At 44.7% G+C, this 16,700-nt stretch overlaps 1 protein-coding gene across 4 annotated transcripts; it reads left to right on the plus strand.

Moving 5' to 3' along the window:
* Positions 1 to 544: 544 nt before the first annotated feature.
* gata2a (GATA binding protein 2a) lies at positions 545 to 13,400 on the plus strand. 4 transcript variants are annotated; one of them, XM_005746459.2, is made up of 6 exons: positions 545 to 949; positions 5,037 to 5,441; positions 6,203 to 6,778; positions 9,436 to 9,593; positions 11,516 to 11,641; positions 12,336 to 13,400. In XM_005746459.2, the coding sequence occupies exons 2-6, from the start codon at positions 5,213 to 5,215 to the stop codon at positions 12,633 to 12,635; spliced, it is 1,389 nt and encodes a 462-aa protein (XP_005746516.1). In that variant the 5' UTR covers positions 545 to 949; positions 5,037 to 5,212; the 3' UTR covers positions 12,636 to 13,400. The 4 variants fall into 4 exon arrangements, with proteins under 4 accessions (XP_005746516.1, XP_005746515.1, XP_005746517.1 ...); XM_005746458.2 differs by lacking the exon at positions 545 to 949 and adding an exon at positions 4,714 to 4,801; XM_005746460.2 differs by lacking the exon at positions 545 to 949 and adding an exon at positions 4,714 to 4,801 and having other exon boundaries at positions 9,448 to 9,593.
* Positions 13,401 to 16,700: the final 3,300 nt, after the last annotated feature.

Below are 16,700 nucleotides of genomic sequence, written 5' to 3' on the forward strand. Positions count from 1 at the left end.
CCGAGTTGTTACAAAAAGCGAAAAGAAAACGACAAGAAAAGAAGATAGAGCATTTATTATCACTAAAAAGTAGCTTTTAGACTTTAATTATTGAGCAAGGAAAGCTTTAGAAAGAGCACCGTGCATTTCCCAGCTATGCAATTTCTAAGTTCACTCCCCCGGTCACAAGCCTCAGGTTCAGCCCCAAATTAATCATAATGACTGCGCATTATGCAGCTGGGACAAGTTGGGTTCGGGGACTCTGCTCGCTCCCTTGGTGGCTCCAACATCTAGCGAAGTTCTTTATTTCCCTGCATGTATGTAGACCATATATTAAATCCACAGGCTCAGGTAAGCAGCACATCAGTCTGTCAGGGCAGAGCTCACGGTGACCTCGAGGAACGTTGATATACATTTTAAAAAACAAAAGGATGAAATGCTGAAAAGCACGTGAGACACAAGCTATCCTAAAGTATGTTGAGAACCTCTCGGGGACAGGTACCGCTGCCAGTTTTTTGTATTTAACCAGGACCCGGAAGACAGGCTGCTGGCTGACGTGCCATTACGCTGCTGTGTGCCCGCAGCCTCTCACACAGGCACACAAGGTTTTTTTTCTTCTTCATTTTTTTTTAATGCTCATATTCACAGAGGTTTGGACAGAGCGAGAGTAGAGGGGGGATATTGCGCGCAGACACTCACCGCTCTCCGCTCCGTGACGACAGAGCACAGAGCAGCGACCATCAGGCCACCGGGTTTTCCATTTAGTCTCGACAGCATCATAAAAACGGGGCAGATCTGGACACCTCTTCGGTTTGGTCGTTCATTTTGCACCGTTATTATTATTGTTATCATTTATTTTTGGAGGAGGAGGAGAAGGAGGGGAGGGCAGAGAAGACGCAAAGCTGCGCAGTGAATCAGATGGTTCCACTTTCTCCGGTTTGACTTTGTCTGCTGTTCAAGACTGGTGGAGGTAAGCCAATTACTGCGTTTTTAAACTATCTGAACTTTAAAATATTATTTATGATTTTATTTTATTTTTATTTGATATTTTGTAATTATATGTGAGGCTATTCAAAGTAAGGTACTGGTAATAATAATTGCTACAGGCTCAGCATAAAAAAAGAAAAACGGTTGCTTGTGCATTATTTTCATGGCTATCGAGGAATAAAGTACACTGATCGCACGTGCACTCTTTATGAACTCTTTATTTATAATTATACATCCCCACTGTCACAGATATTTGGATATTAGGCCAAATATAACCCTCCGCAACATCTCTAAAGCGGTACAGTGATATTATATGTTTGATGCAGTCATACGTTGTAATGTATTTTATCATTCATTACTCATATTATTATTCGTCATTATTATTCACATTCACTGGAAGCGCGCTGTTTTTCTTTTAATTTCTACAGCACCGCTTGTTTTTCCCGAATGATCGACCAAAAAAGTTCAAGATTAAGTCCGGGTTAACAAAACGGATGTATGTGTGCCATAGCTTCTTAAAATAAATAAATAAATAAATCAATAAATCCTTTTTAACGTGGCTCACTTTTCGTGTTGCCGTGGGCAGGGTGTTCTGGCCCCGAAAAAAAAAAGAAAAAAAGAAACTAAATTGTTTAGTGTATCATCAGCGAGATATTAGTGACGACAAAGGTATTCAATTGTCACGCTTTAAAACGCATAATGACTCGAGTAACCCTCTTTGATCAGTAGAAGGAGCAATCACATCACTACACTGGCGGAGCTGAGACAGGGGGAGGGCTGGGGCGCCTCCGCAGGCACGCAGGAGTGCCTTTCTTTTTCTTCCACCCTCTCTTACCTGTGGTGCTGGGTCTGCTTTATGTGTGCATGATTTAAGAGGCATGGCGTGATTGTGTGTGACTATACAAAGGGGTTTTTTCCTTCCCACTGTCACCAAGTGTTTGCTCATGGAGGCTCTGCATTACCCTTACAATACAAAGGCAACTGTTGTTAAGATTTGGGGCTGTCTAAATAAAGCTGTGAATTGAATTGAAATGATTACAGCAAAGAACAGTGGCATGAAGATGGAGTTAGGAGTAAACACTGTAAGAGGTCCAAATGTGTTTTTTTGTTTTGTTTTGTATTTATAGCTCCAATAAGTGGTTTTGACTGTAAAACTAGGTTCACCTTGCGGTCCGTAATCACTTTTTGTTGAGTGTGTGCAGTCCATGTTAATGTCCTACCCGCTTTTTCTGAAATGTCATTATTTTGATTCAGAAATGACTTAAATGGGAGACTGTGCTGCTCTTAGGCTCCCTCTCTCAGCAGTTATATGGTGGGTGCTTGTGTCTATAAAGCCCCCCCACCCACCCAGTGCCCTGGCTCGATCTAATTAGCCGTGAGTAAAGGGGACAATAATGCTTCAGCTGGTTTCTGTCATTCTCTTCTCTCTGGCTCTGCTTATCTTCACAAGCCCCACAGTGGCTCTTCACACCCCCATCCCCCCAAAACACATACACACACACACACATAGTTGGGCACACAGTCACACACCTACACTGGATAATGATGGATGACCGTGCCCAATGGGAACAAACAGGTAGATAAAGCCAATCCCATTTAATAACAGCATGGATCGGAATGATAATCTTGTTGTTCATTAGCCACTGTGGCTGCACGGTGATACAGTTGTTGCACACAGTTCTCGCCCAGCTCAGGAGGCGTTGTGCGAGGGGACGCGTTCTCCGCTTTTTGGATGGCATCGCCGGGTGAAACAATACTGCTGTGTCCTTGAGAAAGACAGAGGGAAAAAGGCAACAGCAACTCCCCCACCCCCCGTCCTCTCCCACTAACCCTCCATCACCCTCTCCCATCTTTTTGTTCCAGCAAAGATACAAATGGGATTAATGAAGGTATAAATTACAGAGGGGGTAAATCCTGCTGAGTAATCCATTTGGCAAACATGGAAACAACAATGGGAATACTACAGCAGCTATCCTGAGCCTGACTCACTCTCCCAGTGGTTAACACAACCAGAATGCAACACAGACCGGCAAGTCTGAGCCACAGTGTGCAGTGTCCTTTCACTGATGGCTACAAGATCAAGAGCATCGCTGCATACTCACTGACGCTCAAACAGAGGGAGTCCTTGTTGCTTAGGGTTCAAGCATGTGACAGCAATTACTGTGCGGCATTAAATTGTGCGTAATTGGTGCAGTATTGTTGATTGATGCAGTGTAAATTACAACACAATATTTGTCACTGACAATTAATAAGCATATTAAGGTAGACTTCACTCCACCTGCCAACTGTGGCTTCTTTTCCACTGGAATGTCAGTTATTGGAGTCGCTGGCCCTCTGCTGCCACACATGTTGTAATTTGTTGATTTTAGGAGTTGACAAGCTCAAAGGGCTGAGCTCATCAACTCGCTGCCTCTGGCAACATGCCCGAGATTCAATGACTGATGACTGACACACACACACACACACACACACACACACACACACACACACACAGGCGCGCAGTTATACCGCAGGTATGACATCAAACGTGATTATCGCCTAAATGACCTGTGCCGTGTCATCACAGCAACCCCCCGCAGGCCCCCACCCACACTGCTCAGCTCCTTGTTAGATTTTGTGACGTTGGATCCCGGCGTCGGCGTGGCGGCCAGTCTGTTCAGGGCACCTTCCAATTACTCCTTGTCAATCACACAAACGCAGCGGCAGTGCACGTAGATCTACTTGCGCACAAATAACAGCGCATGTGCTGCTCATTTTACGCACGCTTTCAATAAACAAAGAAATAAATACAAGAAAAATATAATTGGACAGAAACGCATTTTTTCCCCTTTTTGTCTAAAGATTAAATACCCCGCCAGGTTTCATTTTTGTTTTTGTGGGCAGTTTGTGAATGAGCGCATCGGGAGACGCTCTGACTGTCACCCACTGACTTTTCGTACCCTACGTGCAACGTGAGGCCTTGCGCCTATCCCCTTTTGTCTGGCCAAATTATCAACGGGCGTCATTAGAAATGCAAACTATGTTTTGATTGCTCTGCCCCCGAGACAAAAACCACTGTTTTCACAAAAGGAATGTCGTGCTACTAATTAAAGACAATTAGGCGCTCCCAACAATGGGAGGGGGGCAATTCGGGGTCATAAATCGACTCCTCCTCTGTTGGTTTAAGAGGTGCTGAAATTGCTTTTTGTATTTACATGGGGAAGACAACAATCAAAGTACTTACGCTTATTGCTAGTAATAAGGATTGATATGCAGCTTTAACCGGTCAACTGTGGCATAAAACCAAAAGACATTCGCAAGTGGGTGCGAATTTTAAATATCACAAGTATTAAAAAAACGAAAGGTTTAACAATATTTTGTAAATGGATTTATAGAGACCAAGGGGAGCTACGCCTGCATGGGTACGTTGTAAAAAGCTAACACTGGGCCATATATATTAAGGTGTAAATTTCACACATTGTTAGGCTCTGTCTTCAGCCCGTCGCTAAAAAGGCAGATTATCAGAGGTCGATTGCTCATTTCGTTTGAGCTTCATGAGCGAAAAAAAAAGATCCCCGAGAAATTACACTGCTGATTGATAAGTCTTTTAGTTTTTCGGTGCAGGAAAATGAAAATTGAAAGAAGGAGAGCAGGGACGCATTTAGCCAATTGCGGCAGTGCCCGCTGTGATTGGTCCAGACCGACGCCCCGCCCCCCATGGCTTGATATGGGAATTTACTGGCGCCAGCCGCATCAGTCTGCCCCACATCTCATTAATGCGCCTGAGCACTGCAAGGATCAAGAGGTTTACACATCCAGGGCTCTGTATACCATCAGCTGATCACAACTGCAACAGGTATCCAGAGGAGACATTTAAGTGTTTTCTTTATGCGGATACAGGATGCGTTGCTTCGACTTGGAGACAGCGATGTCTTGTTTTTTCCGACTTGTAATGGCAGGAACCCTAAATTGTGCAAAGTTTACTTCACGTGTCACCCGCTATAATTAGATAAAAAACGAAGGGTGCTTCGATTTTGCATGGAAGGAGAGACGTGTCGTTAAACTAATATGTTGCTTTCGTCTCTTTGCAGGTATCCCAGAGGAGAAGGAGGGAGAGCGAGTTATTTAAGGATTCTATTTCTGCTGTAAATCACAGTTCAGGAACTATATTTTAAGGAGGAATCGACTTCCACTTGGAGGCAAATAAAGCCTAAACAGAGAGGCATTCAAAGGGAGAGGGAAAAAAATAGAGACTGTCAGCTCAGACATGGAGGTCGCAGCGGCAGATCAGTCTCGGTGGATGGCGCACCATCATGCTGTGCTGAACGGTCAGCACCCGGACTCTCACCACCACAGCCTGAGCCACAACTACATGGAGCCCATGGCGCCTTTACTGCCGCAGGACGAGGTTGATATGTTTCTGAACCACTTGGACTCTCAAGGGAACCCCTACTACACCAACTCCCGAGCAAGGGTCACCTACAGCCAAGCACACGGTAAGATGCGCTCACGTTTACGATCACCAAGTGTGAGGCCAGATAAGATAAGATGTCTGAAAATATAATATAAATAAAATTGTATTTAAAAAATTCATTTATAGATCCATGTTCTTAAAGATTCGTATAATACCATAATTTTAATGTGTGTGTGTGATATTAAAGGCTAATGATTTTTGTGTGTAAAAAAGCTTATTGCCAGCCTAACAACAAAAGCCTCTGCAGCAATTAGTTAGAAAAAGTCCTTCTTGACTTTCCTGGGTCAATTCACCAACATAAAAGGAATTTCTAACAAATGACAGCAAGAGGAAAGGGAAGTATGTCACTTAACCCCTCTCTGTTGGGGCAGGAGTTTCTGGAGGGAGAGAGGCACTTCCCGGATATAAAATAAAAAGCGCAAATTTACTAATAACAACCTTTAGTCCGAGAGCTGCTGCGGACGAAAAGATAATGCCCAGACAAGGAGCGCTGTTTATTTAACACTTTTGTAGGCTTTCATAATGCTATATCGGCTGCTTTCATTTAATGGAAACTATTTGTAGAGAGGTTACTTAATTTCGATTAAAAAAAAAATCTATTATTTAAAATCAACTACGAATATTTTATCTACATCTGGAGCTAAATGTCGGATTTGAGAAATTCAGGGAATTTAACAGGTAAGATTTTTTTTAACTGAGTTGTAAACTAATCATAAGACTTATGAATTACTGAGAAATTAAAGCAGAATACAGCCATATTAAATAGACTGTTATGGTTTTCAGCTCGCCTCACTGGGAACCAGGTCTGCCGGCCACACCTCATCCACAGCCCCGGTATTCCCTGGCTGGACCCCGGTAAAGCAGCTCTGTCTGCTGCACACCACCACAACGCATGGGCGGTCAGCCACTTCAGCAAACCCGGCCTTCACCCCGCCGGCTCCGGCTACCCCTGTAGTAGCAGCACCGGCACCGCTCCGGTGTCTTCGCTCACTCCAGCGTCGCATTCCAGCCCACACTTGTACAGTTTCCCCCCTACCCCTCCCAAAGACGTGTCCCCGGACCCCGGCCCTACCTCTCCGACCTCCACCTCAACCAGGATGGATGAGAAAGAGTCGATAAAGTACCAAGTGCCGCTGACGGACGGCATGAAAATGGAGAGCTGCAGTCCGCTCCGCAGCGGCCTGGCCTCGATGAACAGCCAGGCCCCAGCCACGCATCACCCTATCCCAACCTACCCGGCCTACTCTCTCTCTACACCCCACGAATACGGCGGCAGTCTCTTCCATCCCGGCAGCCTGCTCGGCGGGTCCTCGTCCAGCTTTACGCCCAAATGCAAAAGCAAAGCCAGATCGAGCTCAGGTGAGTCTCACGTGTGTTTTGAGCCCCCCTCCCCCCTTTTTCTCATCAGATGGCAGATCAAATCGATAAGGCCTAATTAAATGGTTATGGTTTATTCAGCTGAGCGGTGAAGCGTTGCGCAATATAGGTTAGTTTACACAACCAATCATCGGTTGATGAATATTTCATTGGTCTCCACGTAAAGGTGATATTAGTATTTCCACTATGGTGCGAGCATCATTTTATTCTTTTATTTTCTCTTTCATTTATTCACAGGTGTAATTACATTTATCAATTTCTTAATGCTTGTATTATGTAAACTTCGTGGCTCAGACTTGTTGCTCCAGTGAGTTGCTTATACGGAAAAAAGAGCGATAATTTCCACATCGGACACTGACAAGTCTTATTTCACCCATTACACTTTTTTTCATACTTGTGTGATTCATTCTCTTAAAATGTCAGTGTAATCGAGGCGAATAGGCAAAAAATAGAGAACGAAAGTGGGATTATATAAATTTTGGGACTGACTGGTTATTCATATGTATATGTTTTTACATATAAATAACAACTAAACGATGCATATAAACTGGTTAAGTATATGTTTTTAAAAATAAGTGAAATAATTTAGCCGCTTTTTGAGCAGAGAGAAAAAAAGTCCAACACTGACATTTTTTTTACACACTAACTTTACATTCAGACGCCACACCATCAACGGTGCTCAGACAGGTACATGTTCGTGCCACAGGCTTGTTTTCTTTTAAACGTGGCCTTTATTGCGCTTAAAAAACGAGGGAGTCACGACGCCCTGGCTCCTGCCATATCCTGTATACCTCCAAGTGAACAAATCACGACCTCCACCCCGCCCACCGCTCTCCCCAGCACTAACAAAGCACAGGCGACAGAGCCCTGCTGTTTGTGTTTTTAAGCACGGCCTTGGCCCGCTGTGCTGACATGAAGTGGAGGGGCGAGCAAGTTCACAGCAGATCTGATTCTCCGTGAAGATGAGAGTGCATTCTGGTGCAATGAGCAACCATGGATTTTTAAAAAAGGACTCAAGCAGTTTCCCATTTCCCCTTAATTTTAAAGACATTAAAATGTTCATAATAAAGCAGCATATTTTCTGACTGTCTGGACAGGATTTTGATTCAATATGCTGCATGTGCTGGGAGTCAAATTTAAGGGGGGATACTTAGACTTTATGCCTGACACTAATGGGCAGACATTTGAAAAAACAACTCAGCCTGCTTAATGAGTGTGTAATTTCCCTACATTGTTCCAGCTGTGGTGCACTGAGTTACTGGACAAAAGAAAGAATGGACGTGAAATAACAAAAAATGCAGTGTGTTAACAAATTGTTCCAAATGTAGCTTTGCAATTATCTGCATTGTCATCCTTTGTCGCCGTGCTTTTTAACACACCTGGGGAATGCTCGGTGCCTGATAATACTGAGCGAATATGAGCTGTTGTGGTGGAGAAATGTTATACTGTGACATTTAAAAGAGCCTGACCAGACTGTGCCTGAATCAGCAACACAAACATATCTGCCACGACGTTAGAAAAAGAAAAAAAAGGCTCTTATCTATCAAAGTCAATGTCCAGTGCCAGTAATTGTGATTGATTGTTGGACAAAATGCCACAATGACATTTTCTCTGTCAGCACGAATACCTCACGGTACGGCTTCCTGTTGAACTGGCCCTCAAACCCACAGCTCCTTCCCCTCGTGCAGCTCACCTTATGCACGGAGCTGTTTCGCCTTCCCATTTGTTTTTCGTATTTCAACACTGAGCATTGTGCAAGGCAAAAAGTTGTAAGTCATTGTGGGCGAATATGTAAAACATATTAATGAGACTGCTTGTGTGTGGTCGCTTGACTTGTGAAATTCTTTAAGGGGAAGAGAAGGGAGGTACGAAAACACAAGAAATGCATTTCAAAAGGAACCTAGCCTTTTTTTTCCTTTTTGCTCAGGTCAGGTCCTATTGTGGTGCAAGGGTGGGACTTTGGGTGTCGCTGGCATTATAACAGAAATAATGAGGTGATGCTCTAGGGAGAGGGGAACACCTGAATTAAATGAGCTTTGGTTTAGCAACAGGCTGTTTGAAGTCAAACCTGAACGGGGGAAGAAAAGCTTTTTGTACAGAAGAGAATGCGCACACACAGGACACTGACTATTGATCCAGTCACAAAGAATGATAGAAACTATATTACAACTTGTGCTGATACAATGCTGTCTCACTGCTGTTTCTGACACTAACCAGCACGCAAGCTTCTCATCAAACACTTTCCGACACATTTAATACCACCTACACACACTTACTTTCCTCTCGTGGGTGCCCACTAAGCTGATCAATAATGTAGGCTTAATTTGATGGTGTGTCTCACTCTTCTTGTTGGACACCTCTGGACATGTTCTGGCTGTCTGTGGCATCCCCACTCCAGATCAATTTACATAGAGGTGTCTGTGTCCTGGGCAGCCGTGCACACTTGGTACACCTGCACACTGATATGGATGTTTGTCACTACCCCAATTTTTGACTTCATATTACAAGGCCATCTGAGGTCATGCACCACTCTACTATAACTACCTGACCAGGTTGTGCTACACAGCTGCTATATGCTGCTCCACAAAGAGGGGGGAACTTTTTAATTATATAAAATTTCCTTTTGTCTCCTCCTCTTGAACTATATGCAGAGGGCCGTGAATGTGTAAACTGTGGTGCTACGTCCACCCCACTGTGGCGGCGGGACGGTACCGGCCACTACCTGTGCAACGCCTGCGGACTGTACCACAAGATGAACGGCCAGAACCGACCACTTATCAAGCCCAAACGGAGACTGGTGAGTCCTACATCTCGCTCCATCCCCTCACTCTGAGAGAAGGCACCCAAATATGAGCACAAAGCAGATGCCGGCAGCACAATTCCAGGAAAGTTATATTTTCCCTATGATCTTCCTGGAATTGTTTGTCCCTCTCACCCCCCGATGATCCGCCTTCATGGCCTGTTACAATACTGCTACTATTGCCATTGTTCCTGCTATCATTATTGCTGGTACTTCTGATACTGTTACTGATACCAATGCCCATGCTGCTTTAGTTAACACCATGCTTGAGTAAATGAAAGGCAGCAATGACAGAGAGGAATCCTGTGGTGGCTGTGCCATGTTGCAGAGCTGCTCAGTCTTTATTCACAATAAACCTGCTAAAAACGGGGCTATCTATCTATCTATCTATCTATCTAGTATGCTTTATATATATTTTGTTAAAATATTTTATAGATATAATTTGTAATCAAATTGCATAATAATAATAATAATAATAATAATAATAATACTAATAATAATAATGTGCCGATTTATATTAATTAAGGTATTAAAAAAATAAGGTCTAAACTAATAAATTGTTTTGAGCTGCGTAACCTTTGACTTCGTTCACACAACCTCATTATGATGGCTCTGATGGTCTTCATTAACACTTTCTGCTAAATTCGAAAAATTCCACCGCATTTTTTTCCCTGAAATACTAAAACTCGTTTTTGAAATGATCGTTTTTCGTGTTGATTCCTTGACGATTTCCACGTCGTTCCTATTCGTAAAAGAGAAAAAAAGTCCATTACATTTTCCACTGGGTCGGCCCATGTGGCTGTAGCTTTTGCATTTTCAGCTCAAGTGTTTTTCAGAGTTGTGTTCAAAGGGGCATCCAGTTGTTTCCTATCCGGATATCTGGCCGGCCCAGATAAGGAAGTCAGGCTCCCGGCTGTTTCCGCCTTCAACCAGCGCTCTGCATTCTCTATGGCTAGACTGACATATACTATAAAGAGATTATCACAACACTGGAGGAGCCGCTTATGTGTGAAGAGAGAGACCGCGAGGGGCGGGGACTGGAAAATAAATGGATTTATGTTGTTCTCTTGTTTGTCATTATCGGTGGGCAGTGCTAGGCTTAACGCACAGTCGCTTTGCATTTTTTAAAATTTAAATTATGATGCATTTATATTTTACCTCATATGAAAATGACCTGGGTTGTTGTTGCTGCTGCTGCTCGCCAGGTAAACAGCAACGACTCCACCTGAAATGAATTAAAAGACTAACCTGGATGCTGCACGCACGGCACGGAACCGGAGGCTCCTTGCATGTGAAGCTAATGCTTTTTATTATGTGTGGAAAATCGATCCGTAATGGGCACGGCGGCATATTGTCAGACAGGACACCGTGTCTCACACGACTCGCAGCCCATTTTTTTTCTTGGATCGTGATAAAATGCAGAGTTTACGCAGGACCTCCATTAATAGCATACTTATCATTAAATAAAATTACTAGCGGGCCTGTAGAGTAGCGTGAGAGACGTCTGCAGGGGGGGGGGGAGAAAAAAATGGCTCCATGTCTTATTGCACAAATTACAAAATTTGATCATAGTTGTAGCGGGCGACATACATGCAATTGATTCAATAGAGAAGTTAAGTAATTTCTCCAGTCTGTGTGTCGCTTCTTTTGATGTTTGTCTGCACATATTTGTGCGGTCAGAGATGGGACCTCACGTGCCGCCGTTTAAGAAGTTTAAGAAAAACCTCCCGTTAACTTTCCCGTCGTGTCGCACATTTTCTGGGATAAGGTATCAGTGTTACGGCTTTAATTTAATCTAAATGATGCTTCTGCTGCTGCTAATGGTTCAGACGAAATCTACTGTGATGCGCCTGCGCTGACCTCCCTTCCACAAGTGACCGAGTTTAGTATTTATGATGCATTTTTCCTGCTTCCTTCAGTCCGCTGCTAGACGTGCAGGCACCTGCTGTGCAAACTGCCAGACCACCACCACCACCCTTTGGAGGCGCAACGGGAACGGAGATCCGGTGTGCAACGCCTGCGGCCTTTACTTTAAACTGCACAATGTAAGTAGCTTCGGGAGGGGGGGAGAAAAATGAGTGTGGGGTTTGGGATGGAAGGAGGAGGGGAGGGCTGCTGGTCCTTAACTGGTTAAGTGGGCGGACAGCTCGTATCGATTTAGGAGCACAGAAAGTGAGAGTGGGGAGGCAAAGCCTGCTCACACTGTCGAGCAGAACCCACCGGGCGGCTTTTTTATTAAACCATCGTTGTTTCAATGGGGGGCGTTACTCCCCAGAGAGACTGCCGGGTGGGACTGTCATTCAGTGTAACGGCGTCGGTTACACTGATGAGGATTTGTCTGCTGGCTGCTCCTTTCAGAGCCCAGCCTGGTCCTCATCCCGGTGTATTCATTAATGAGCACTGTGGTTCTGTTTGGTTTGGACAATTAAACAAAAGATTGAAAAAACCCACACGCCCCTGACTCGCTTTATAATGGAGCTATATATGCAAAACAGCTGCTCATTATTTATAGCCTTTTATGAATAACGCTGAGGTTATTCATAAAAGGCTATTGGGATAGTAAAAAAACAGTAAACATGCAACATGTGACATATTTCTGCTAAGATTTAAAATAAAGAGGCTGTAAAGGAGCTGTGACAGTAACCTAAACCTAAATGTCTACAATGCTGTATTCACACTGTCAGTGGTGCTTTTGTTCGCCACGCCTGAGCTAATGTGCCGCTCTTCTGCTCTTCACAGGTCAACAGACCTCTGACCATGAAGAAAGAAGGCATCCAGACACGCAACCGCAAGATGTCCAGCAAGTCCAAGAGGAACAAACGATCAGGGGACGGCTTTGACGAGCTCTCCAAATGCATGCAGGACAAGGCCTCTCCCTTTGGTGGTGCGCCTGGCCTCGCCAGTCACATGACCCACATGGGTCACCTGCCCCCCTTCAGCCACTCGGGACACATGCTGCCAACGCCCACGCCCATTCACCCTTCATTCGGTCACCCCCACCACTCCAATCGCTCGCCGGTCTGGGCTGAGCCTCACTGAGGCCTTTTCAGACCCAGAGCCCCCTTCGCCTGTAGGAGTCATCACATCGCCATAAACACTAAATGGCCTCCCGAGTCACGACAGCTGAGCAGCCTTGTTTCGTGTACAGTGGTTGTAGGGAAAAGACTTTCAGTCGGACTTGATGACTTATGGCTGCGTCACGGCTGACTTCACTGATGAGCCGCTGCGGAGAGCGAGACTTAAGTGGACTCTGTAAAGAGCTAATGTGAGGAGGGGTTCGTTAGTCCTTGGGTGACAGGGGATAGCAGGATTGGAGATGTTTGTCATTCTTTTTTTGCTTATTTTTTACTAAGTCACTTTGGTACCCACCTCTCCTTGATCCTGCAACAGGAAACTCATGAGAGGGCTTAAAAAGAACCGCTGTTTTCACCTCACGGCCATCTCATTATATACTGAGACACACGCGCCCTGTCCATCCCCAGGCTGTCGTTCACGACTGCTCCTCAGTGCTGGAAGTCTTCAGACTGGCTAAACAGACTGCCGCAGAAGTCATGCGCCCCTGTTCCTGACCAGTCAGATCCAACCAACAGTACACCCCAAAACCAGTGCCCCTCTAACATGCTGGATTGTACACACCACCTGTTTTTGATAACAGAGTTTTATGAAAACAAAGCAAACAAACAAACAAAAAAAACGCAGTAAATAGAGTGTTTATAAATGCTTAATTGCTATTATTGTTGTTATATTGTTATAATTATTGCTACGATAATTTATTTTCACTCTTTAAGCTTTTGTCCAACACAAGGAAAACGTCTGATTTTAATTTTGTGGTTATTATGTAAAGAAAACACTGACCTGTCTTAGATGAAAAAGTCCCTGAGCTGTACGTTTTTATCATTTTTCCATCTCACACAGAAAAGGAAATAAAGTTTAATACTGAGGTAAGATCTGTCTCTATCCTTATACGCTGCACACATTCCAACTGACAAAGGGCAGTAAAGAGAAGAAAAACAGCGTGACCACTCCTTGCCTTTAAAAAAAACCCAACTTCTATACCTGAGCCCAGTTTGTTTTTAAACTACTCCTGCTATGTTCCTGGATTTCTCATTGTGATTCTGTTTGTTTAAGGTTTGATAATGTACCTCTTTGATAGAACACATCATGTGTCTGAAGTGTTTTCACAGTAATGTGCACACAGACAGACATTATGGCCTGAACGGTCCTTTTAATGAAGACTGCTTGATTATTAAAATCATAAGTGATATCAGATGTATCAAGGGAAGCTCTGTGATCCCTTAAGCGTGGTAATGCTTTGGTCAGGCTCCTCCTCTATCTGTGATGGCTCGTTGTTAAGAAAAGGCCTCTTTGTGGAGTTAAAGCCCCGGGCTGGACCATTGTACCCAGACAGCAGGCTCCAACCAAGGGCTCCCAAGTCATACAGTCATACATATGCACAGACCCACATGCTCTCACACAAATGCAAACCCTAATTCACACCTAATTTAACCAAGTAATACATGCAAGGTCTCCTTCTTCTTTACTTTTTAAAAAAAATCTCTAACAGCCAAATTCTTGATGAATTTGCATGTGAAAAATACTGAGTCATGAGTTCAGTTCAGCAGGAGCTGCTCTTGCTCCCCGCGTCTGTCGGAGTAGCCCTCTCTCTCTCTGCCTCGGCCAGGGTGATTGGAGTGAGAGGAAGGACAGTGGGTCTTTAGTGGGAGAGAGAAGAGGAAGGAAAGGCAATCAGGCGACCTGAGCAAACACATGGGGGTCTGCTTGAACCCTTCGCACACAGATGTGCTCGCAGCTGAGGCTGCCAGGAAGCAGGCGTCAGCTCTGTTTCTCCCTCATCTCCTCCTCTTTTTCTTTCTCTTTTGTTTATCTTTTTTTCACTCTCCCTCTTCGTGCTCTCTCATTATTTTCTGTTTGTCTTCTATTCTTCCCTCCGCGCTTGTCGTTCTGCTTCTTCCCTCCCATTTGGACGATTACAGTAAAATAACGGGGCTGGAGAAACTTTGAACAGAGCCAGCCGCTAATGAGTCTGCTCGATTAGGGCCAATTTGAGGTCATCACCGCTGAGTTCAGCATGCCCTCACACACCCACAGCACAAACCATCCGATTAAACGGTCTACGGTGAAATCAGACAACTACCCCTCCTTGAACCCTCCACCCTCCTCACATCTGCTGGACTGCTGCAGAGGTTGATCTGCTGGGGTTTCCCAGAGTCTTGATCCGTTCACATTGAAAATAATATTTATCCAGGCTTTACATATAGAGGGCATGTTGCTATCCAGTGAAGCTGGAAGGCTCTGTGGTTAGCTTATGCTACATTGTAGCAAACTCCCAACACTGACTGGCTCGACATGCATGAACACAGCACTGAAGGACTGCATGTGAATGTCTGTTTTCACTGAGGGGGTGGGATCATCTTGATCCACTTGCTGAACGTAAGTGAAAACGTAACGCTCCACTGCCAGCAAGCAGCCTAGCATCTGTGTGTAGCACAGTGTTTTTGGAGCTGGGCCTCGCACGGGCCACGACTCCAGCGAGTTGTGCACCGCTATAGTCAGCGAGCCTGCTCGGCCGGGCTTGGCCAGACTCCCGGACTGAGAGAGGGAGACGGAGAGAGCCAGCTCTCCTCAATGAGGCCCTCCAGAGGGAAGGAGAAGCTCTCCCAAAAATAATACCAGAGTCTGCCAGGCCAGCAGCTCGCAAGCACATATGCAGACATGAACATGCAAGTGCACATGCATACAAGGTTGGTGTGGTGTGTGACCAAGCATCATAAACCTGGTGTGCATATTTGTAGGAAGCAGGCCTACATTTTAACTCACATGCCTCACAAGGGTTAGGTAGCATTAGGTAGCGGGCACAAGGCACGCACGCTTGCACATGAAATGACTTCTGGGTGAAGTATTTCGGTGTCTGCGTGTGCCACTCCTGCTCAATTTTCTACCCCATTAAATTGATTCAGTTTCTGCAAAAAGAGGGTTTTGTATTCTTTTTACTCACTAGGTCTCACCAAACCAACAGCTACATTGAAGAAGACATCTCCTTCTAACTCACATCCTGAGTTATGTGACACAAAAAAGAAAAAAAAAAGCGCTGTAAAATAGGATGTTACTTATCTTCCCTATCAGAGTGGCATTCCATAGAGGAGATGAAAAGGAGAGATCTCAGATGCGTTGGCGGGGTTGAACATGGTGGCCACCTAGATCAGAGCACCGAGAGGTTTACGACTTCAACCTGGAACTGGATGTTTCAACTCATCTCGACTCCCTGCCTCCTTCTCCTTCTCCCCTCCGCTCTTCCGCTTGTACTCAACCTCCCTCGCCACCATCCCCACCACCACTCATTCCCCCCCTGCGCTCGCATATAACTAACCATCTCTTCATTTTCCCCCCACTCCATCCCCCTACTACTCCCACTTTCTTCTTGTCTCCCACTCCTCCAGCGTATTTGTTTTTCCATCAAATTGAATTAGCGGAATCAAAAGGTATCCCGACCATCCCCTCGCAAAGTTGAGTTAGGGAGAGAGAGACGTAGAAGATGAAAGGAAGTGCAGTGCAGTTCAAATGCAGGTCTCCCAATGTGTGTGTGTTGCAATGGGGGTTGACCTTTGCCTGGGCCTAGCTAAAAAAGCATCCCTCCTTCCTCAGACCCCTATAAGGATATTAAGACTGCTAGTCAGGACAGTATTTAGATAATACAAACACAGGGCATTTATTCATGCCTTGGGTCGCTATAAAGTTCCCCAAGTAGTTCATTTGTGGAGTCAAAAACAGAACTTAAGTCATGCTATGATGAAGCATTAACTGAGCTTTTAGCTGTTTGAACTGTAATGGTTACCAAGTTAGCGTTTGAGCTATATAAAGAGGCCGACACGTGAACTTCCTCTTTTCACGGATCAAGAGAAATTCATAGAAATACCCGTCTGACTGAGCCTGACAGGAAAAAGGTGTGTATGTTCAGTAAAACACCTGGTGAACACTATTCATGGAAACCTCTACTGATACACACCATTTGTCACTCGAGCAACTCTTCTAAGATTAATCAAGTATAGCACGTAGCAATGATGTGATGAGCGGGGCTCTGACAGT

Source organism: Pundamilia nyererei, unplaced genomic scaffold (genome assembly GCF_000239375.1).
Source record: "Pundamilia nyererei isolate P.nyererei 1_Seehausen unplaced genomic scaffold, PunNye1.0 scaffold00178, whole genome shotgun sequence".
In the NCBI taxonomy this organism is placed as follows: Eukaryota; Metazoa; Chordata; class Actinopteri; order Cichliformes; family Cichlidae; genus Pundamilia; species Pundamilia nyererei.

Bases quoted from the DNA above. Each gene is read 5' to 3' on its own strand.
- gata2a (XM_005746459.2), top strand. From the start codon at position 5,213: ATGGAGGTCGCAGCGGCAGATCAGTCTCGGTGGATGGCGCACCATCAT. The intron at 6,779-9,435 runs GTGAGTCTCACG...CTCCTCCTCTTG, and splicing joins CAAAGCCAGATCGAGCTCAG to AACTATATGCAGAGGGCCGT. The intron at 9,594-11,515 runs GTGAGTCCTACA...TGCTTCCTTCAG, and splicing joins TCAAGCCCAAACGGAGACTG to TCCGCTGCTAGACGTGCAGG.